At 51.3% G+C, this 22,254-nt stretch overlaps 1 protein-coding gene across 3 annotated transcripts in view; it reads right to left on the reverse strand.

Moving 5' to 3' along the window:
* Positions 1–6,007: 6,007 nt before the first annotated feature.
* Positions 6,008–22,254, reverse strand: part of URB2 (URB2 ribosome biogenesis homolog) — a 29,284-nt gene continuing 13,037 nt past the window's right edge. Inside the window, exons 7-11 of one of the 3 annotated variants that reach the window (XM_014586831.2) lie at positions 20,165–20,364; positions 18,987–19,029; positions 15,066–15,159; positions 10,968–11,107; positions 6,008–6,357 (exon numbers count right to left, since the gene is read on the reverse strand). In XM_014586831.2, coding sequence (XP_014442317.1) covers positions 6,160–6,357; positions 10,968–11,107; positions 15,066–15,159; positions 18,987–19,029; positions 20,165–20,364 — 675 coding nt within the window. In that variant the 3' untranslated portion in view covers positions 6,008–6,159. Of the gene's footprint in view, positions 6,358–10,967; positions 11,108–15,065; positions 15,160–18,986; positions 19,230–20,164; positions 20,365–22,254 lie in introns of all 3 variants that reach the window. The other 2 variants (XM_027770863.1, XM_006146011.3) reach the window with 2 other exon arrangements.

Consider the following 22,254-nt stretch of genomic DNA (forward strand, 5'->3'; position numbering starts at 1 on the left):
CCAATGAGGAAGCTCAGGGCGCCTTCAGAGCCGAGGGTCTGGCGCCTGCCAAGGCGGACAGCGGCAGACAGGACGGCGCTGACTCCACACCCGTGCAGTCCACCCCAGCAGTCATTCTCGTCTCTGAAACAGCCGAGCTGGTCAAGCCGTGTTGGCTATGTCCTCCACGAGCTCTGACCTGTGCTTCCTCCAGGTGCCGCCTGGGCGCCGTCTCGACATCTGGCCAGGCATCTGACGCCGAGATCTCCCGCGGCCTCATCCCCGACAGGTTTCTCAGACTGCAGTGCGCTCTGCCTCCGTGGAGCCTGGAGCGCACTGTGTGTGTGGCTCGTGTGGCTGCACGGCCATCCTCCTCTGCAGAGGAAGCCCACGCCCACGCCCACCTAAACCGCTGTGTTCTTTAGTGTCTGCAAAGCTGTCCCTTCCCCTCACCCTAACTTAACGCTCGCGGTCCCCACCATGTCAGTGACTACCGCATCTACCCGGCTACCACCGGCACTGCGTGGCAGAGCCCGGCTGCCGTCCACGTGCTGCTGCTTCTAATGAAAAAGGAGCTCTTCTCCCCGACGTGGCCCAGCTGAGAACCCACAGGCTTCGGAGGGAGAGCCATCTCCATGGCTTTATCACCGTCTCCAGCAATTGAGCTGGCCCCGGGAAGCGCCGGTACTAGCCGGGGGTGCTGGTGCGGTCACAGAGGACTGCAGTGGGGACAGGCAATGAGGTGCAGAGGGACAGTGGGGCCGCTCAGAGGCTGGACATTAAGAGTGAGGTCCCTGGCCAGTAGGTGGCACAACAGTTGCCATCACTGGACTCCCACGCAATGGGGCATGGTTCAAGTCTGAGACCCAGCAGCTTAAAACACCCTGGGCACATGTGCGTGCCCTCCTGAGAGGGAAATGAGGAGGAAAGGCTGGTACGGCCTGGGAGGAAGATTTCCCGCTTTCTGTCGAAGGCATGTGCCCTATAGCAAAAATCTCGCTTAAAAAAAAAATAGAAAAAGAATGAGGTCCCTGGGGCCAGCAAGTGGTGTTAGTGGTTAAGTTGCTGGATTCCCATATGACCAAGGCTCAAGTCCCGGACTCAGCTGCTGGAAACTCACGCCAGGTTCATATGTGTGCGTGCCTAAAGTCCCAAGAGGAGAATAGAAAAGAAGGGACTGTGGTATGGCCATCACCCCGGGAGGCGATTTCTCACTTTCTCTCTGTCTCTGTCTCTCCAGCAAGCCCATGTACCCCATAGCAAACAAATTCTCTAAAAAAACAAACTAAAAAAATGAAGTCCCTGGGGCAGAAGGGCCCAGAGTCGAACTGGGGGGTTCTCATGTGGTCCCACGTGGTGGTTCATGGCAAGACAGCAGAGATGGCTGTCCTGGGGAGGTGGGGCCAGGGTCCCCAGCTTGGACACAGAGACTACAAAGACCAGCAGGGAAGGAGTGAATTCACCAGCAAGCAGGAGTAAAGAGCGGCCTGGTGGGTGATGGCAGAAAGGCCCGGGGAAAGAGGGCCCAGAGCCACGGTCACACTCGTCAGAGACGCAGACGACATCGGGCTGGGGGCAAAGAGCTGGAAGGGAAATGGCAGGAAGTAAAGCGCGTTCAGAGGACCCGTGAGGGAACGAGGAATCACAGTGCCCCAGCCGCTACTGCACGGGCTTTCATGAGACGCAGAGCAGACACGTGGGCGTTTACTAGACGTGAGTGTCGAGCTGCAGCCGGGCACACTGGCGGGAAATCAAAGTGATTGCTGGGAGTTATTTTAAAGATCAAAATGGGATGGGCCAACAGGTGGCATGGAGGTTAAAGTGGCTGTATCCCACCCGGCCAACTACGAGGTTTGAGTCCCAGTCCCGGCAACTTGAAAAAAGTACATCGGGAGTGTATGTGTACGTGCCTAAAATCTGAGAGGAGAACAGAGGGGGGACTGTGACATGGTCATCCTCCCAGGGGCTGCTTTCTCTGTCTCTGTCTCTCTTTCTCTCTCTCTACAGGGAGTGCACACACCCGTGGCCCAATAAATAAATAGAACTGAGAAGCCAGGAAGCACACTCCACCCACGTCTGTCTGAGCACACTCGCCCTCCCCGACTTCCTTCTGTTCACTGGCTTTCTCAGCACCAGGCAGTTCCCATGGGCAGTGCGAGAGGCGAGTCCAGGGGAGGTCGAGTCTGGGATGCGGGAGGGAAGCTGTGGAAGAGACCTTCCATCTGTCCACGGGAGTGGTCAAGGACAAGGTCGGGACCCAGCAGCCAGCGTCCTCTTCAGGCCACCTGACCTGCTGCTGTCCAGGACACCCTCGCAGTCCTGGCACAGGAGTGTCCCAGGCAGAGTCACCGCCGGGGGGGCCACTCTCTTCCCCACTCCGCTCGCACCCACCTGGCCTTCAAGTGGGCCAAAAGCAGGCTGACAGGTGGAAGCGGCGCAGGTGACCAGGATTGGAAACTGACAACCACAGCCCCCAGTCCAGCCTCTCACCACCAGGCAAGTCTCCATCCAGGATCACCTCCCCGACCGCTCCACTCGGTGGTGGCGTCCACCCCGCACCCTTCCCCACAATGGAATGCCTGCTCCTGCGATGCTCCTGCTGTGCTTAGCACAGAATAGAGATGTCCTTGCTGGATGGCAAGGGGCTGGGGCCACGACAGGCCTGCTAGAGCAGCTCTGAAGCCAGCCTGCACCCACGCCCTGCCACGGGGAGCACAGGCCTGGCTGTGGTGGCCTGTGAGAGCCACTCCGCCAGAATGAAAATGAGCCCAGAACAGCCTCGGTCATTCCCAAGAACGTTTCCTCTCCTGTACACATCAGCACAACGGAGCCGAAACGGTTCTTCCCTGAGGAAGACCGAGGGTTCAAATGGAACTGTCAGTAGGGGCTGGATGGTAAAACATGACGCTCTGTGAGGCAACCCACACAGGAAGGTTCCTGGTTCAAGTCCAGAGACCGCCCCGAGTACTCCCGGCATGCATCCCGGGACTGGCTGAGGGCTTCCACCTTCCAGGCTTCTGAAACACAAGATATGAACAAGCTTTAACAAGGAATGGCTGTGAGGACTGGTGACCCTTCCCCAGGAATGGGACCCTGGCAGAGAGCGCTCAGAGCTGCATAGGGAAGACGTATTCTGGCCCCCCTCCTCGGCCCCTTCCTCCAGGCTGAGTTCACCCCAGAGCGAACGAAGCTCCCTTCGAAGGCCCTGCAGTGCCACCATCAGGACGCCTGAGGAACTGCGCCCTGTTTACTGGCAGGACCAGCATTCCCAAGGCTGGGAAAAGCAATGCCTGCCACCTCCAGTCCCTGTAAACTTTGAGAAGGACCCTGAGGCACAGCATCAGGAAGGCTTAAGAGACAATGACCCTCCTGACTACACACCTGCCCCTGAGGGCAAGCCCAAGGCCCTGGCCTTGGTTCCCGCTTTGTTTATGGCCTGTGTCCTTGCAAGGTCACCTGCTCCCTCCAGCACACCATCTCCAGGTGTGAGATCATCAGGCTCTCTTAGAGGCCCGCAGGGAATCTGACACAGAAGCAAAAACTGCCGCATTAAGCAGAAGGATGCCTTGTTCCCTGTGGGCGATCAGAGCTCAGAAGGCTCCTGTCCAGGCATGCTGACTAGACAGAGGGAGGGCAGGATAAAACGGCGCGGCAAGGTGTCTCCCAGCCCAGGCCAGGGAGGCACCGCGTCAGATGTGGGGCACGGGACCTGGGCTACTTCTCTTAGAGACCCCAAATCCACCTATCATCTGCCCAATCACACATGCTTGAAAAAGCAGTGTTAAGGGGGGGAAATAGTTTAAGAGTTTTTCAAATAATTTAAAAAGTTAAGACCAGTTGACGACGTAATGATGACATAGATGGACTCCCACGTAGCTGACTGTGGTCTGAGTCTCAGACCAGACAGCTTGAAACTTAACGCTGGGTGTGTGTGTGTGTGTGTGTGTGCGCGTGCGCGCGCCAAAAATCCCGAGAGGAGACTGGAGGATAAGAGATTGCGGGAGGCCATCCCCCCAGGGAGCAATTTTCTGCTTTTTCTCTGTCCCTCCAATGTGTGTACGCACCTTGTAACAAAAAACCTCTCTCAAAAAAATTTTTTTAAAGTCTACATTTTGACTGACTCAAAAAGGGTTATCAAGAAAATTCCAACACGAATCCCACAAAGATCATGAACATGAAAACAGCATGTATCCCAACTGCAAACAGGCTAATTATTACCTAAGAAAGATAATCACACAAACATAATTCACATAAGATGATAAATATAAAAATTGTACAACCTCTTAGTAATTAAAGAAATGCAAGACGAAATGATCTCTATCAAAAGAGCATAAAACAAACAAATATCAGTAACATTAAAGTTGATTCCCTAGGGGTAAAATAAATCAATACACTTCCTAGAGAGACATTGGGCAATGTTTACATAAATCCTTTAAAACTGATGTGGATTCTTGACAAGCAACACATCTCAAGGGAGTTCATCTCCTGAAGATAACTAGCTGCAAGCACCATCTAGGAAAGGGGATTTGCGAAGGCCCTAACGAGTGGACGGGACGGGTACTAAGTACAACCACTGTCTACTCCACAGACCACTACGCAGCCACTAAAAACGCCGACGTCTTTATTGACCCACAGATGTCATGATATGCACAGGAAAAGCTAGGTGACGGTGGCGTAAAATGCATTTCTGACCCAATTTAGCGACTATTTATTTATACTCACAGCTCTGTACCCCACGAGCACAGCATCGGGTCCAACACCAGGGCTGCCGCGGCGGCGAGAGACTGCCTGGGTGCCTGCTCCTGCCAGCCCTGCACTGCAGCACTCTATTCCATGCATAGAAAGCCAGACCCCACGCGGCCGACCATGGTCAAATTCCAACCGTGGCAGCCAGGCACATGCGTCTGCACGCCCCAAATCTGGCTGGGATGAAGAAATAGAGGGGAAAAAACCGCGGCGTGACCACGCACCCCTGAAAAGTGCCTTCTCTCTCTCTCCGGTGATTATACGTATCCATTCATAATAAAAATTGTTAAAAAAATGTTTTTGAGGTTGCTACAATGAAAATACTGGGTCATTGAAAAAGTATGACACATTTTTGCATAGAAAAACAACAGAGAAATATGTCAGAACTTTTCCGGAAACCTATCAAATTGCTTGAATAAGAAAATACAATTAGGAACAGAAAAAAAGTTCCAAAATGAATGTCAGAGAGCTCAAACAAAGAGTAGGCAGGAGCCCTGGCACCTTTGCTAAAAGAGCATCCACCTGCCTGACAGGTACCTGCTACCCGTCCAGACCAGGAACCTCTGGTGACACAGAGCTGTGAAGCTCTGACTTCCCCAGCCGGATCACAAGGCGTGCGAGGAGGGAAGGCAGAAAAAGAACATTTCCCCAGGTGACTTGGAGAATGTAAAAGGCAGATATTTCGATGGGGTTTAATTACAATTCACATTCCTGAAGTGAAATAGCAAGTTCTCCAGAGTTCCTACTGAGGAGAGGGGACCCCCAACTCCGAGAACCAGATACGAAATGGTCACAAAAGGTCAGGGCTTTTCCTATTCAATCAATCTCACTCCAGGATCTGATTTTAGAACACCATTGCAACATTACTATGGAGGAAAAAAATATATATATACACACACACACACACACACACACACAAATATATTTATATAATATATATATTAGAAAATTTATAGATTCTAAAACACATATATTTATAATATACAAATATATTTATATTCTTTTTTCTCAACATATTTTGTTATAGGGCACATGTGCTTGCCTGAGACAGAGAGAGGCAGAGAGACATAAAGCAAGAAATCACCCCCCAGGGGCAATCCCTTCTCCTCCATTCTTAGCTTGGGATTTGGGGCATGCATGCACACACATCCAGCATGAGTTTCAAGCTACCTCGTCCAGAACTTGAACCATGGTCAGCCACATGGGAGTCCAGCTGCCTTAATCACCATACCACCTACAGGCCCCCCAAGAAAAGATATATTAAAAAATAGTAAGAAAAACATGATAAAAAATACATCAAAATATATTATATCAACCCTGAAGGATTTCCCACGTAAACGGACATTGAGAATATCCGAAGTCTCTTTCCTGGACTCCTCCCAACCACGCAGCTGAGGCCTGCCCAGCGGCCTGGACGATTCTCCCCTGCTCGGTTCAGACGGTGTATCTCTTCTCCCCTTCGTGCTTAGCCTTGTGGTACTTGAGATAATCGTTGTGCAGGTCCTTAAACACGTCCCGCGCTCCCGGCTGCAGTGAGGCCCGCAGGAACTGGACGTCCGGCTTGGTGCAGAGGTCCAGGATGAGGTAAATGCCTTCCTGTAGCAGGCTTTTCACGGCAGGGTACAGGGTCACCTGGGAGGGGCAGGCCTGGGTAAGAGCACACCACAGAGACAAGCAGCACACCCCACTGGCACTTCCTCACACCTGACCTCCACATGCAAGGTGACAAAAGATGGACGTTCGCTTTTAAAATAGAATTTTGCACCTAACTCAATACTCCTTAAAATTGTATTTTGGGGAAACCGCGACTAACTCACGTAAACAGAAAAATGGGGTAAAAGCCCACAGACAGGCACGGACAGCTCTGCTATCCAGTAAATCACGTCCACTCACCGGACACTCAGAAGGCGGCAGTCTTAACACTCCAGAACCTTAGAACCGCGTGGCATTCAGTTCTTCCACACCACCCGTCCATCACCCTGGGGGATACGCTATCCGTGGGACAATGGCGGCCATCGACTGTGACCCGATCTCACCCCAGAGCAAGGCAACTGGAGGAAGGCCCCAACCATAACAGCCCGTCGACGGCCTCTGCAGTCACCAGATCCACTCCAGGACCCGACAGCAGAAGTGACTGGTGGCTGCCATTTAGACACTTGACTTGTTTCTGCAACAACACACACTACGCTCGACACTCTCACCTGCCCCGATCGGTCCTCCTGCCTAAGGATGCATCTTTCCCTCGAGCGCTGGGCTAACCGAGCCTGGGGCCCCGCGGCCAGGAGCAGCCAGCTCTGCCCAGCCACCACTCATCTCGCCATGTCTGAGCGGACGCTCAGACATCTTACCGAAAAGGCCGAGGGGCAGGTGCCATTGGCCCTCCTGTCTGTTCGGGTTTCAGCCACGCCTGGGCTGACCAGAGCTGAACACGCCAGCATGGGCCATCACATGTTGGGGAGTTCTGGGGACGGGGTGGTGACAGCACACATCACGAGTGTACTTCGCACCGCTGCACCGTACCCCCTGATGTGGTGGAAGCAGCAGCCAGCAGGTGGCAAAGTGGTTCAGGAGCTGGACTCCCACATGGCTGACCGTGGTACAAGTTGTAGACTTGGCAGCCTGAAATTCACACCAGGTGTGTGCTTGTGTGCGTGCCCAAAATCCCAAGAGAACAGAGGAGGGACTGCAACATGGCCATCCCCCCGGGGGACTGATTTCTCACTTTCTTTCACACTTTCTTTCTCTCTGTCTCTCTAGTGAGAGCACACACCATATAGTAAAAACATTAAAAAAAATAATAAAAAGGAAAAAAAACAGAAAAAGAAAATGGTGGAAATAGTAAAAAATATAAACTTTGCGTTACATGTACTTTGCAACACTGAATAAAAGGGAAAACCAAAGTGGTCCTAAAGTACCAGCTGACTGGCCTGGGATCTGACTGATCATAACGACCAGATGAAATGAAATACCGTGATAATGCCCCCTGCAAACGTAGTGAAGAATATCTTAGTAACTGGGGGAGCTTGGATTCACAGAGGCGAGCACTGGGATGTCCATTCCTAAAGAGGAAATGTGTTCGTGTCACGAAGATGATGCCATTCTTCAAAGTTAAGGGCCTTTTGACGTGACAGTTCAAACACTTTTGACGGGTGACCATCTTAAACTTGACCACTGTATAGATGATGGGGTCACTGAAGGACCAAAGGTGGGACGAACAGCGTTCTCATGATTTCAAGGAGAGCAACGGAGAGGGAAGAAAAAGCAGCACGAAATGAACAAAGCACAGACGGAATCCTCGATCCTAAGCGTGGGCTTTGTAGGTGCACGCACTGCTCGGCCATTTCACCAGCGCTTATAACCACATAATTCCACTTCCAGGGGCACAAAAGAGGGCTGGCTATGGAGGCACAGAGGGGAGCTGGACCCCACGTGGTGACTGTGGTTCAAATCCCTGGCCTCCTCAGTCGAAGGCACGCTGGGCACCGGCGTGAGTGCCCGGATCTGACGGGCAGAGGACTGGAGGAAGGGGACTGTTCTGACCAACCCACTATGGGTGCTGCACCTGTCTGCCCCTGTCTACCACGAATTTAAATAAGAAAAAATATCCAAAGAGCAAAAAAGAGGCCCAGTGCCTTCCCCGAGGCCCCACAGCAGGCAAGGGCAATGCTGAGGCTGGCATCTATGTGCTCTGAATCCAGGGTCCAGGGACAAGAGCTGACCCTGAAACAGCACAGAGGGCGGCGGGGGTAAGGAGCACCAATCCCCCAGGCAGTGGAGCTCCACGTGTAACTTCTGCCCCCCTCACAGCCAACTGACCAAGCCTAGTACTGAGCGGCAGCCTTGCTGGTAAGTCGACTACGCGTATTTTGCAAGTTATACGTACTGTATACTGCATTCTTTACATAAAGTAACAGAGAAAAGAAAATCACAAGGGAAATATACTTATATGTATCTTGTAACATATTTAAGAAAAAAGCAAAACCCCACATGTGGCTGGATGGTGCAGTTCAGAGCCCAGCTGTGCTTCACCTGGCATCTGGGTAGCCCACACGCAGCCCCCAGCAGAGCGCTCCCGGAAAGGAAGACAGGCAGTGGCACCAGGACAGCAGCAGGACAGCACCCCTGACCTGTCGCTCCAGGCACCTGTCTGTAACTCAGGAACACGTCCACCCGTCCAGCACTGAGGTCCCTGGTCCCTGGCTAACGAGTGGGAACATTGGGGCCGCAGGCAGGACGACCCTGTCGTCCCCACACTCGGCTGCCTGCATCAAGGGGCAGCTACAGCTGCCTAGAGCTGTAAGCACTGTACCCTCACATTTCCTCGGGGACCCGTGAGCAGAGAGCAGGCCAACAGGGCCGGGCTTCACCTGGCTGACGCCGGCTCACCAGGCCGCCTGCCTGCCTGTCAGTGGGTCCTGCCACCCACAGCCCACTATGCAGAAACACAGGAGCAGTGTGAAGAGGCCTGTCCAGCGGTGCTCGCTGTCAGCGTTCACTTAAACATAAACACACTGGTCTAGAAAGATGTATGGCAATATAAGTAGAAGGCTCAGATGCATATGGAATATTCTTTTTTTTTTTTTTTTGGAGAGGTTTTTCACTATAGGGCGCGTGCGCTCGCCAGACAGACAGAGACAGACATAGAGACAGAAAGCGAGAAATCACCCCCCAGGGGGGATGGTCACGCCACAATCCCTTCTCCTCCATTCTCCTCTCGGGATCTTGGGCATGCACGCACACGCGCCCGGCGTGAGTTTTAAGCCACCGGGTCCAGGACGTGAACCGCGGTCGACTACGTGGGAGTCCAGCGACATAGCCATTACGCTAACTGCTGGTTCCCTGGAATACTTTCTTCATTACCGAATTAAAAACAAATGAAAGATAAAACACAGACTGGGCTGCCAATGGCTTCTGGGACGTCGCAGCCTGAGAAAATCCCCAAGGCCTTTCGCTTTCAAGATTAGAAATAAAAATGTAACTGGTATGCATAAATTAGACATGAATAATGAGGCCAGGAAACCAGAGATTTTTCATAAAGTAAATTTCAGAATAATAATCAGTGACTTAGGGCTCAGGTTAATGCTGACTTTCTTAGCTCTTAGTGATGTGGTATCACTAGGTCTCATTTTATTCTTTAGTAAGAAAATAATGACAGCTTTTCTTTCATCAAAAGTCTACATAGTAATGACTCAAGTGCTTGGGAAATACCAAGATCCTATAAAAATGTTAAATAATTGCAAAAAAGAAAAAAAAAAAACCAAGCTGCAGCCCACACTTTATTCAAAGGATGAGCTGAGGTCTCCTATGCTCCACGAGACGTGACCGGCTGGCCCCCCCCGCTGCCCAGCCAACTCAACTGGCCACCCCGTCACCGCGGGGAGCAGGGCTGGGGGTTAAAAACCGTCTATAATTACAGCTCTCCCTGAAGCAGAGGTGGGGACAACAGCTGATGCAGCTCCTGAGGAAGTCCACCCGCCCTGGGAAATGCTGACATCCCCACCCAAACTAGTCCACGGTGACTTTCCTACTGTTCCCACAGGATGGACAAGGGGGGGTGGCGCTTTGCAGTGAGGCGGACAACAGGTGTCTGCCTTTACACACACAGAGGCAAACCCGACACGCTGCACCTGGCTCTGGCCCACAGCATTCGATTTAATGAGCAAAGTTAGATTTGGAAGCCTCGATTCACAAGGTCTTGCAGTGAACCTGCTGCGTGTCCCACGGGTCACAGCACAAAGCGGACACTGCTGGAGCAGGGACTAACCAGTCAGACACGCAGTCAGTCCGATTACTCCGACAACGCGGTCTCTTCCCCACCTGTGCCGCTGCCTGCCTCTGCACCGTCATCTGCTTGAGAACAGCAGGCCCAAGAGCACAGTCCCACCTGTCGTGGCTGAGGGCCCCCGAGCCCTTGAGGTCCGAACCTCCCTGCTGGTCTCTGGTTAGCCTGGGCCTGGGAGAGCGCCTCTCCTTGGATCAGGGTAACATTTCATCTCCCTGCTCGGGACTAACTGAAACAGACCCTAAGTCTGCACTGGAGTGAGAGGGGACAGGCAGACGGAGCCCCTCCCGCGTGCCGGGCGTGGCTGAGCCCTGCGTGTCACCCACCAGTCCTTAGCCCTGCAGGAGGCTGCGAACACCTCCAAGTGCACAGGACGGCCTGCTGCTCACTGTTCTGGCTGGGGCGCCCCACCTGAGAACCCTCAATAACAGCAGGGGGTGAGCGACGCTCCGCACGTTACCTTCTGCACCTCCGTCACGTACTGGGCCACCATGAAAGGGGAGAACACGGTGAAGTCCTCCGCCCGGGCGGCGACGTGGCTGTACATCCGCTCCACCAGGCGTGCGCACTCCACGATGACGGGCAGGTCATCCGCGCTGCCTACGGGGTCAAGCCCCAGCCAGTTAGTGCGATAGTGCACATCTTCAAGTTAGCCGACAATGACCTCAAGCCGTTCATTCTTTCCAGATCCTTCATTTTTAATTGCTAGAGGGTGTGTTCACGCATCAGAGAGATGAGAGAGAGAGACAGAAAGACAGAGGGGGGAAGCACTCCCGATGGGGTGTGGTCACGCTGTAAACCCTTCTCCTCTCCCCATCCTGCAGAGATTAGGGGTATGCACACACATGCACTTGGCTTAGTTTCCAAGCCCCTGGGACCAGGATTCTCACGGTGGTCAAACTCGTGGGATCTGGCTCCCAAGCTACTGGCAGTGAGGCCAGCCCCTCTTCCAGACTCTTCAATTGGCTTATTTTTTCAGAAAAAATATAAAGGAAAAAGATATGCCTAAATATTTACCTACATAACAAAGGACCCTTAAAAAATATTCCAAAAAGACTCAAAAGGGTCTAACTAGAGTTATCAAGATTTTGTATGATGAAGTGTAGGATTAGCCATTTTTTTTTTTAAAAGAGATTTTTTTCCTTACAGGGCGCATGCACTTGCTGGAGAGACAAAGAGAGACAGAAAGCAAGCAATCACCCCGGCGGAGATGGTCACACCACAACCTTCTCCGTTCTCCTCTTGGGATACTAGGCACACACGCATATGTGCTCAGCATGAATTTTAAGCTGCCGGGTTCAGGACTCAAACCATAGTCGACTCTAAGGGAGTCCAGCGATGTAACCTTTATGCCACCTGCTGGTCCCACTATTACATTTTGAAAAATTAGAAGCCTTTCCATAAGAAGGTCTTAAAATGGGGGGAAATGGAAAATTAAAGAAAAAAATGGCTTATTGACACAGATTTGAAAGAAACATTAATTACATGTTTGCCTCCTTGAACTTGAGAAACTGCCTTCACAGGTGGACAGCGGCAGACCCAGATACTCGCCCGGCGTCCCTGACTCCTGTCCAGTCCCTAGTCAGGTAGCAGGACCATGAGGGGCCTCGAAGAGAACTCCTTCCAACCAAGACCCTTACAGCCCTGTGTCCCCCAGGCTGGGCAGGGGTCATAGGAAGCCCAGCAGGCCGAGGCACCACCCCACTTTTACTCAATGTAACAGCAGAGCTGTGTTTATGAGACTCTACAATAGAAATGCCAGCAAATCCACAGTGAGAGAGCACACCAGGGACTAAGGCCAGAGCGGGAAATGGCCTGCAAAGAGGTGTGTATGTGGCGGGGGACAGCAGATGGCATAGTGGCTAATGCAGCTGGACTCCCACATGACTGATGGCGGTTCAAGTCCTAAATTTGGTGGTTTGAAAATCACATAGCACACGTGTGTGTGGTCAAAATCCCAGGAGAATGGAGGAAAAGGGATTGCTGTGTGGCCATCCCTCTGGGGTTGGGGGGGGTTGATTTCCCACTTTCCCTTTCACTGTCTCTGGTGAGTTCACATGTCCTAAGCCAAATATCCTAAAAAAAAAAAAAGGGCAAGCGACTCCTTGGGATGATGGGGATGGTCGATATTCTGATTCTAGTGGTGGCGTTGGACGTGCACTTAAGTCTTCACGCTCACCAAGCTGAACATCTTGAGCAGGTGCAGTGGGTGAGACACACATCACAGCTCACAGGTGACTTTCAGAACGCAGTCCCTTTCCTGAAGACTGAATGAGCACAGAGACGTCTTCTATGTGTGCAACTTTCCTAAGTCAGTGAAACTACGTGAGCCGTGAGCAGCCAGCAGCCAGCAGGCAGTACGAGACACTCTAACGTCTGAGCTGCGCCGTTCCTTCTCGGACCACTCACACACGCTCTCTGCACGGTGGATATCTGGCACATGCTGCATCAGATACTGATGTAACTTAGCCATTAAAAAGAGCATGTTAGATACCAGTAAAAAGATAATAAAACAAAGTAGATCAAATTTCAAATTTCCGTGCTAGCCAGGTAAGCCATGAGCACATCGAGAACTGAGTCTGGGCGGATCAGCGATAGCTAAGCTACACCAACATGGCATGGCACGGCACGGCACAGAGCCGCAGACCAGCGAGGGCGCCCACATCTGCGGAACATGTGACAGGGCCACCAGCGGCAGTGTGTGGCCAGGCTGTACTCTGCCACCATTAGCAAGACCCAGGCTTGCAGATAGCACTATTGGAACAGGGATTCTTCCTGAGAGTTCGGACTTCATCTGAGAGGCCCCAACACAGAAGTGCAGGAGCCACCACTACCCACCGTGCTAGAGGCTCACGGCGCTGGGCTGGGTGTGCCAAACCAGGCATGAGCGACAGTGAAACACAAGAGGGTGCCGCTGGGACCAGCAGTTAGCGTAATGGCTATGTTGCTGGACTCCCACGTAGTCGACCGCGGTTCGAGTCCCGGACCCAGTGGCTTAAACTCACGCCAGGCGCGTATGCGTGCGTGCCCAAGATCCCAAGAGGAGAATGGAGGAGAAAGGATTGCGGTGTGGCCATCCCCTCTGGGGGGTGATTTCTCGCTTTCTAGCTCTCTGTCTCTGTCTGTCTGGTGAGCGCACACGCCCTATAGCAAAAACCTCTAAAAAAAAAAAGAGGGTGCCGCTCACAGACTCCCAAGACAGGCAGAGTTCCTGAGAGCGGCAGTCCAGCGCCAACCGCATCTTTTCTCCAACGGTTTGCTGATTACTTGGTAAAGGGTTACTGCTTAAAGCTGTAAGTCGGCATTCACAGGTGGTCAGTCCAGAAGTACTGTCACGGGGTCTTTCCAGACACCCTCCACGGTGAGTTCTAAACCCCCCTTTGTGGGCCCAGAACAGCCCATCACATGCCCTGTCCTCAGGCTTAGCGCATTGCGTAGTATGGGCTGATACATGCAATGTGATACAGTTTGAAAATTGAGCCACAGAAAATAGGAGTCTGTAATGCATGATTTCTTTTTAAATAATGAGACTCTCCTTATTTAAACTAGAATTCAGCAAGAGTCAACAAAGCTCAAAGCTGGTGAGTGAGTTACACACGTATTCTATGCCAGGGCCACAAGGCAGGTTGAGTTTCGCTGGTAGCAAGCGTCACCCTGCCAAGACTGGGCTGCGGGCCGGCTCCATGGCACAGTGGTGATGCCCTGCACGGGAGAGGCTGCACTCCCCATGGCAGCCACAGCTCAGCTCCTAGCCAGGGCAGGGCAGTTGGAGGCACACCAGGCATGCCAGGTGTCTGGACTGAAAGTAGACGCAGCACGATCATACCCCGGGGAGGGCATTCCTCTCTCTTCCTCTCTCAGGCAGAACTCTCATTCTATTGTAACTAAAGAATAAACTTTTTTAAAAAGTCAGGCTGGAACTCAGCTCTTAGTTCTCCACCTGCCTGTGCTTGTTCGTCTCTCTCCATTGAACTATCTACTCCTGGAGGCCAAGAATGGGGTTGTCACTATTTTTAAATTCCCTTTACATAATATATATGTTCAATAAATATTTCCAAAATCTAGATTTTCCCCCAGAAAAGGAATTTCAGTTAGGAGATACCAGATGCATCCACTGTATAGATTAAAATGTGACAGAAATTTTAGAAATTATTTTGAGCATTCATTTGATGATCTGAACATATTTCTCCTAATCTCAACTGAGTAGTTTTGTATTCAGGAAAAAATGTGGCCAGGGGACCAGCAGATAGCATAATGGCTACATTGCTGGACTCTCATGTAGTCGACCACAGTTCGAGTCCCGGACCCGGTGGCTTAAACTCATGCCAGGCACGTGTGTGTGCATGCCCAAGATCCCGAGAGGGGAATGGAGGAGGAGGGACTGCGGCGTGGCCATACCCCCGGGGGGTGATTCCTCACTTTCTGTCTCTATATGTCTTTCGGGCAAGCTTACACGCCCTATACCAAAAACCTCCCCCGACTCAAAAAAAAAAAAGTGGCCAGAGATACTAAGATAGACACATTTGAAACTGTGTATCTGATATTGTTACTGAATTACCTTTGTCTTTGTCTTTCTGACGGCCTTCGTGCATGACTGAAAACACCAATCTATTAAAAGAGTTCAAAAAAGAAGGAATGGCCTTCAGCATTACCTGAAATAAGAGAAAAAAATAAAATAAAATGCATGTAAGTGATTATCTAAGCTTTCACTTCAGAGGAGCCGCAGCTGTTCCCTGTTTTTGCCTTGGCTGTTGGGATGCTCAAAGCAGCTGAGCATGCCCCAGCTGTGGGCTCTTCTTCACCTAGACTCTCTGGCATAATTGCTCCCCCACCTTGTACTTGACTCTGTAAACCTTGTTTTAACCCATCAGGTGGGTGGGGCGTCCACACTACAGAACTGCAGGCAATGAGCCAACCCGGCCATGGAGTTTGCTGAATCTTTGGTATCAACGTTACTAGAAGAGTTTTTTTAAATTGCTAAATTTGTGGGTTTTTTTACTCTAAGTTAGTTCTACCCATGCCCTGGGTAGAAATAATAAAAGGAACAACAGTGACCAACTGAAGTGTAATTGGTACTAGGGAAAAAATACTACATAAAGCAAATTCACTTAAATGGGGGCCCCAGCTTCTAAATTATTACTAATGAAAAGGTCTGCTTGGGGCTTTATCTTGAAAAATGAGATCAGAGTGGTAAAACATGCACAGCTCATCCTCAACCATTCTTACATCAGGGTCACACCCACACGCTGTGCAACCGAGCGGCCATGGCCGTACCTGACTACTCACACAGCAATAACCAGAATTCAGTAAGAGAAGCACTCAGTTCCATGTCACCTGGTCACACTTCAAGTGCTCAGAGGTTCCCCTGCGGGACAACGCTGACATGGCACACCCCAGCACCGCTCAGGTTCCACTGCACAGTGTGGGCTAACCACAACAGACAAGCACTAAGAAGGAGTGCTGGGATGAACCAGCAGATGGCATAATGCTTATGTCACTGGACTCCCACGTAGTCAACTGTGGTTCAAGTCTCAGACCTGGTGGCTTAAAACTCATGCCAGGTGTGTGTGCCTACATGCCCAAAATCCCAAGAGGAGAAAGGAGAAAGGATGGCAGCATGGCCATCTCCCTTGAGGGGTGATTTCCTGCTTTCTGTCTCTCTGGTAAGTGCATATGCCCTATAGTGAAAATCTCTCTCTCAGTGAAAACCTCTCTCCCTCTCCCCAAAAAAAAAAAAAAAAAAAAAGGAGTGCTGGTACAATTTACTCAACAAAATTCATGATACATAATACCACATCCTTCCTGTCAAATTACTGACTTTTTGAAGGATGTTCAGAAAGAAGTCATTTTGGCAAAAGCATTCCAAGTCTTCATCAAATTCTCCAAGGACTTCTTCCCTAATCCTCTGCTATCATACTGATGAAAAAAGCAGGGCCATGGGAACCAGCAGTTAGCATAATGGCTATGTCGCTGGACTCCCATGTAGTCGACCGCGGTTCGCGTCCCGGACCCGGTGGCTTAAAACTCAGGCAGGGCGCCTGTGCGTGCGTGCCCAAGATCCTGAGAGGAGAATGGAGGAGAAGGGATTGCGGCGTGACCATCCTCCCTGGGGGGTGATTTCTCGTTTTCTGTCTCTATGTCTGTCTCTGTCTGTCTGGCGAGCACACACGCCCTATAGTGAAAATCTCTTAAAAAAAAAAAAAAAAAAGGCCAGCCTCCATGGGTTTGCACCTCTGGCTCCTTCAGTGATCTGGAATATATCTAGTTTTGTGTGTGTGTGCACCTCAGATTCCTCATCTGCAAAATGAAGAATAAAGATAATGACAGGTTGTCACGAGGATTAAATGAACTGAAACATGCAAAGTGCCCAGAGCAGCACTGGCTGCTGGCTGTGCTGCTGGGTCCTGTGGCCGTGCGGACTTCTTGCTGTACCCTTAGACATACCCAGGAGGGGTCCCGCCCAGAGGTCCCACCTCCACGAGCATACTGCGTGCACCGCCAGCACTGGGGCCACACACTGCCCCCGCCCCTGCCCCTACATGTAACAGACCAGAGTGAATGGCTAAGATTATTCATCTTTTTTTTTTTTTTTTTTAGGTTTTTGCTATAGGGCATATGTGCTGGCTAGAGAGAGAAGTGAGAAATCGCCCTCCAGGCAAATGGGCATGCTGCAATCCTTTCTCTTCCATTCTCCTCTTGAGATTTTTTGACACACCTGCAAATGCGTCTGACATGAGTTTGAAGCCACTGGGTCCAGGATCAGAACCACAGCCAGCTATGTGGGAGTGCAGAGCTTTAACCACCAAACCACCTGCTGGCCCCTTATTGGTCATTATTTATTGTAACATCAGGTCAACATCCTTGTCAATTCCCTCCATTCATTAAATGGTCTAATTGCCCTAAATGGTCTTTAACAGTCTTACAGAAGAGTCAAGTGGCCTTCTAATATCACTTTCATCAACTTCACGAATCCTGCGTCTTTTGGAAAATCCGTAATTTTAGCTTGTGACTGATTTGCACTGCACATACATTGTACAATCACATAACAACTGAGCGATCTGCAAAGAGATTTAACAGAGATGCCAACAGGACTGGCAGCTGGCGTAATGGTCATGTTGCTGGACTCCTATGTAGTCAACCGCAGTTTGAGTCCCAGACTCAGTGGCTTAAACTCACGCCGGGCACGTGTGCGTGTGTGCCCAAGATCCCAAGAGGAGAATGGAGAAGGGATTGCGGCATGGCCATCTCCTCTGGGGGGGGGCTTTCTGTCTCTCTGTCTGTCTCTTTCTGGGGAGCACACATGCCCTATAGCAAAAACCTCTCCAAAAAATAAATAAATAAATAACCCACAGAGATACCAACACAGTAAGCAGAGCCAAAGGGCCACTGCTAACCAGGGGAGGCTTCGGAGTGAGGCCCAATTTCACGAGCGTTTAGTTTACCAGAGATTATTTTTTTAAAAAACTGCACTGCCGGCAGGTCTCTCCTTAGAACATCAAACACTTACAGAGAGCTGAATGCGTGCATGTTTATATACATATTCATCGTATTTACGAGTTCCTGGATGGCAAACACTCCCACGCAGTGGAAGTACCGTAAGAGAACACTGGTCAAAGATACCATCAGTCCTTCATCTTAAGGTGTGCACTTAGTTGGGTGACCCTGGTCAGACCATTCGGTGGCACTGAGCCTCACTTGCTGCGTCAGTAAAATGGACCTGCACCTCCTTCACACGAGTGCAGCAGAGTTGAAACGGAGCAAAGATTCAGTCAAGGTCCGCTCATGGCCACCTTTCCCGAGGGGCAGTGATGCCTCACCTCAGGTCTGGTAGAAGGCAGTGAACTATAAGCCTGGGATCTGGGATGCCTCACTCCCTACACCTTGCGATTTACAGACCCAGAGAGGGATCTAAACAAGGGAGTGGCTTATTTAAACGTGTGGTCTACAAAAGAGGATAATTTCCAGGGAGTACACATACATACAAAGCGCCGCAGCCGGCCAGCCAGCTCGGCCGGGCGGTTTGCATCATCTGTATCTTTATTCTTCTGTTTGTGGATGAGGAATCTGAGGCGCGCACAATGCTGAGCCACGTGGGAAGGTCCCGGGTTCTCATCCTGAGGGCTGCCCATCTAAGCTGGGCTTGTGGACGCCTGTGATCCCAGCTGGGAGAGGCCCAGGGTAGACAGGCACGCATACCCATTTGGGGTGCCCGTCTCTGTCTGTCTGTCTGTCTGTCCCTCTCTCTCTCTCTCAAGAAAAGAAGGATCATTTTTTTTTTTTTTTTTTTAAAAAAAAGTCGAAGCCAGTAAAGATCTTAGTCAAACAATAGCCCAGGATGAAGGTCAAGCATTTTTATGCGAGAGAATCAATCCACTTTGGCCCTGGAAATTCACAAAGTTTGCTTAGCAGATCATTTTCTCTGAAGGCTTACATCACCCTGCTCCCAGAGAAGGCTGTTCAGCTCCCCCTTACCCCTCACCTTGGGGTGGCACTGCAGGATGGAGAAGAGCACGTTGTGCAGCCTCGAGAAGATGCTCCCGTACTCCGGGGGCTTCAGGTGGTCCAGAGGCACTGTCAGCAGGATGCTGAAGGCCAGGCAGACGTGGTGCGGGTTGCCGATGGCCTCCTCCCCCTGCCGCAGCAAGATGGCCAGGACGTCCAAGATAGGCCCAACCACTCGGAGAGCCACAGGCTGCTCCTGGCATGCCTCTCGGTTTTGCAGCTACAGGACAAGATGGGATAAAGAACAGAAAGCAAAGGTGACTCTCCAAAGAAAGCAGTAGTACCAAACAGAGGGGCCCAGAAAAGAGTGTCCGGGCTTCAGGATGAACTGATCTCGTCAACGGTGGTCTGAAGAGACCAAGGAGCCAGTGTCAACAGCCACGATGACCTGCTGTGGACCGGCCATTTTGGCCCACGATTTCTGCTGGCCTCATCCACCCCTAAGAGAAGCCATTCCTGGGGCTGGGCAGTGGGCAGCGGTAAGGCAGCTCTTTGTCAGGCTGGCCCACATGGGAAGGTTCTGGGTTCGTGCCCAGAAACCCCCAAGTATGCCAGGACCATGCATGCCGTGACCCAGGGCGGCTGAGGCTCAGAGTGGGTCGCGGCATGAAGACCCTGTTGGGTGACTGCTTGTCTCCGTCTCTCCTGCTCATGGAAGTAAATAACAGACTTTAAAAAAAAATAGGATAAGAAATAATTTCTTTTTTTAAAGAATTATTTAATTTTATTTATTATTATTATTTTAATTTGCTATAGGTCATACGTGCTCACCAGAGAGAGAGAAAGAGAGAGAGAGAGAAAGCAAGCCACCAGGTCTGGGACTCAACCCATGGTCGGCCATGTGGGAGTCCAGTGCCTTAACCACCATGTCACCTGCTAGCTCCAGAAGTAATTTCTCATAAAAGAGAAGGTTTGTAAATTTTTCATGAGACAATTACACGTCAAATACACACAAAAATATTCTCCTAAAAAAGATTCATTCCCCAGGTCTTGACCAAACATCGTTCAACTCCTTACAGATGAGCTCTAGTTATGATGCCCGACGACTGCTCTAGCAGATAGACTCGGGAGGCCTGACGGTCCAGTCTTACCTCCACCCCTGGAGAGCCACCTGTGACTGCCCGCCCCTCCCTGCTCCTGAGCACGTTGTGCAGCCTCGAGAAGATGCTCCCGTACTCCGGGGGCTTCAGGTGGTCCAGAGGCACTGTCAGCAGGATGCTGAAGGCCAGGCAGACGTGGTGCGGGTTGCCGATGGCCTCCTCCCCCTGCCGCAGCAAGATGGCCAGGACGTCCAAGATAGGCCCAACCACTCGGAGAGCCACAGGCTGCTCCTGGCATGCCTCTCGGTTTTGCAGCTACAGGACAAGATGGGATAAAGAACAGAAAGCAAAGGTGACTCTCCAAAGAAAGCAGTAGTACCAAACAGAGGGGCCCAGAAAAGAGTGTCCGGGCTTCAGGATGAACTGATCTCGTCAACGGTGGTCTGAAGAGACCAAGGAGCCAGTGTCAACAGCCACGATGACCTGCTGTGGACCGGCCATTTTGGCCCACGATTTCTGCTGGCCTCATCCACCCCTAAGAGAAGCCATTCCTGGGGCTGGGCAGTGGGCAGCGGTAAGGCAGCTCTTTGTCAGGCTGGCCCACATGGGAAGGTTCTGGGTTCGTGCCCAGAAACCCCCAAGTATGCCAGGACCATGCATGCCGTGACCCAGGGCGGCTGAGGCTCAGAGTGGGTCGCGGCATGAAGACCCTGTTGGGTGACTGCTTGTCTCCGTCTCTCCTGCTCATGGAAGTAAATAACAGACTTTAAAAAAAAATAGGATAAGAAATAATTTCTTTTTTTAAAGAATTATTTAATTTTATTTATTATTATTATTTTAATTTGCTATAGGTCATACGTGCTCACCAGAGAGAGAGAAAGAGAGAGAGAGAGAAAGCAAGCCACCAGGTCTGGGACTCAACCCATGGTCGGCCATGTGGGAGTCCAGTGCCTTAACCACCATGTCACCTGCTAGCTCCAGAAGTAATTTCTCATAAAAGAGAAGGTTTGTAAATTTTTCATGAGACAATTACACGTCAAATACACACAAAAATATTCTCCTAAAAAAGATTCATTCCCCAGGTCTTGACCAAACATCGTTCAACTCCTTACAGATGAGCTCTAGTTATGATGCCCGACGACTGCTCTAGCAGATAGACTCGGGAGGCCTGACGGTCCAGTCTTACCTCCACCCCTGGAGAGCCACCTGTGACTGCCCGCCCGTCTCTGCTCTCCTGGTGAGGCCGTTATGGTCCGGCCTTCCGTCTGCTCGGCTCCCTGTCCGGGATTCCGCCCATGCAGACTTCTCACCATGCCCTTCAGATACTCAGGGGGTTCTGCCTGGTGTTCCTGTCAATGCTAGTCTGCCACGCACATCACCGAGACAGCGCCGTGGGTCCCCTCCCCACTCAGTCATGTGCTTCTCCTGACACCCCTCACTCACGCTGGGTGACAATGACACACCTCACCCACTACTCTGGGTCCTTGGGAAAATGACAAGGCAGCAAAACTGCGAACAGGAGCAAATAGTGAGGGTGCGTCGACACGCTAGGCCCTGCTTCATCGGCCCAGGGATGTGCCGACCCAGGGCAGTTCTCCAGGGGGCCAAGTTCGAATCTGGGCTGAGGAGGAAGGTGAAACGAATATTGCTCCCTGCACCCAAGTGTAAGAGCACTCAGGTCACTCAGGTCAGGTTCATGGGGACATGGAGACAGTTCTAGTCAAAACCAGATTTCTGTTTTAGTGAAAGGAAAAGTGAAGGGACCACCAGATTAAAAATGAACATCGGGTTGGATGATAACAATAACCTCAGAAGAAACTAGAAAACAATAACCTGCTCACTGCAACACCAGTCTCATTCTGCAAATTCTCTATCCCCTGCCCCCAGGGGAACTGCGGGTACACCACCTGCACCCCTCACCTAGTACACGAATGCAGGAAACTGGCTGAACATCCTGTGGGGACGAGAAAGCCCCCGAGTCCAGGGGAACTGCGGGTACACCCCCTGCACCCCTCACCTATTACACGAATGCAGGAAACTGGGGGCACATCCTGTGGGGGCGAGAAAGCCCCAGAGTCCATCTTACGGCTGACGGCACAGACCTTCCGGAAACCCGGCCTCGTCACTCCATCCCATCATTGCCCATCCAGTGCCCACTGAAGCTCCTAAACGCCCCTGTGCACCGCCTCTGCCCACCGTCCCCAG

The sequence above is a fragment of the Tupaia chinensis genome, unplaced genomic scaffold (genome assembly GCF_000334495.1).
Source record: "Tupaia chinensis unplaced genomic scaffold, TupChi_1.0 Scaffold000161_3, whole genome shotgun sequence".
Taxonomy (NCBI): Eukaryota; Metazoa; Chordata; class Mammalia; order Scandentia; family Tupaiidae; genus Tupaia; species Tupaia belangeri.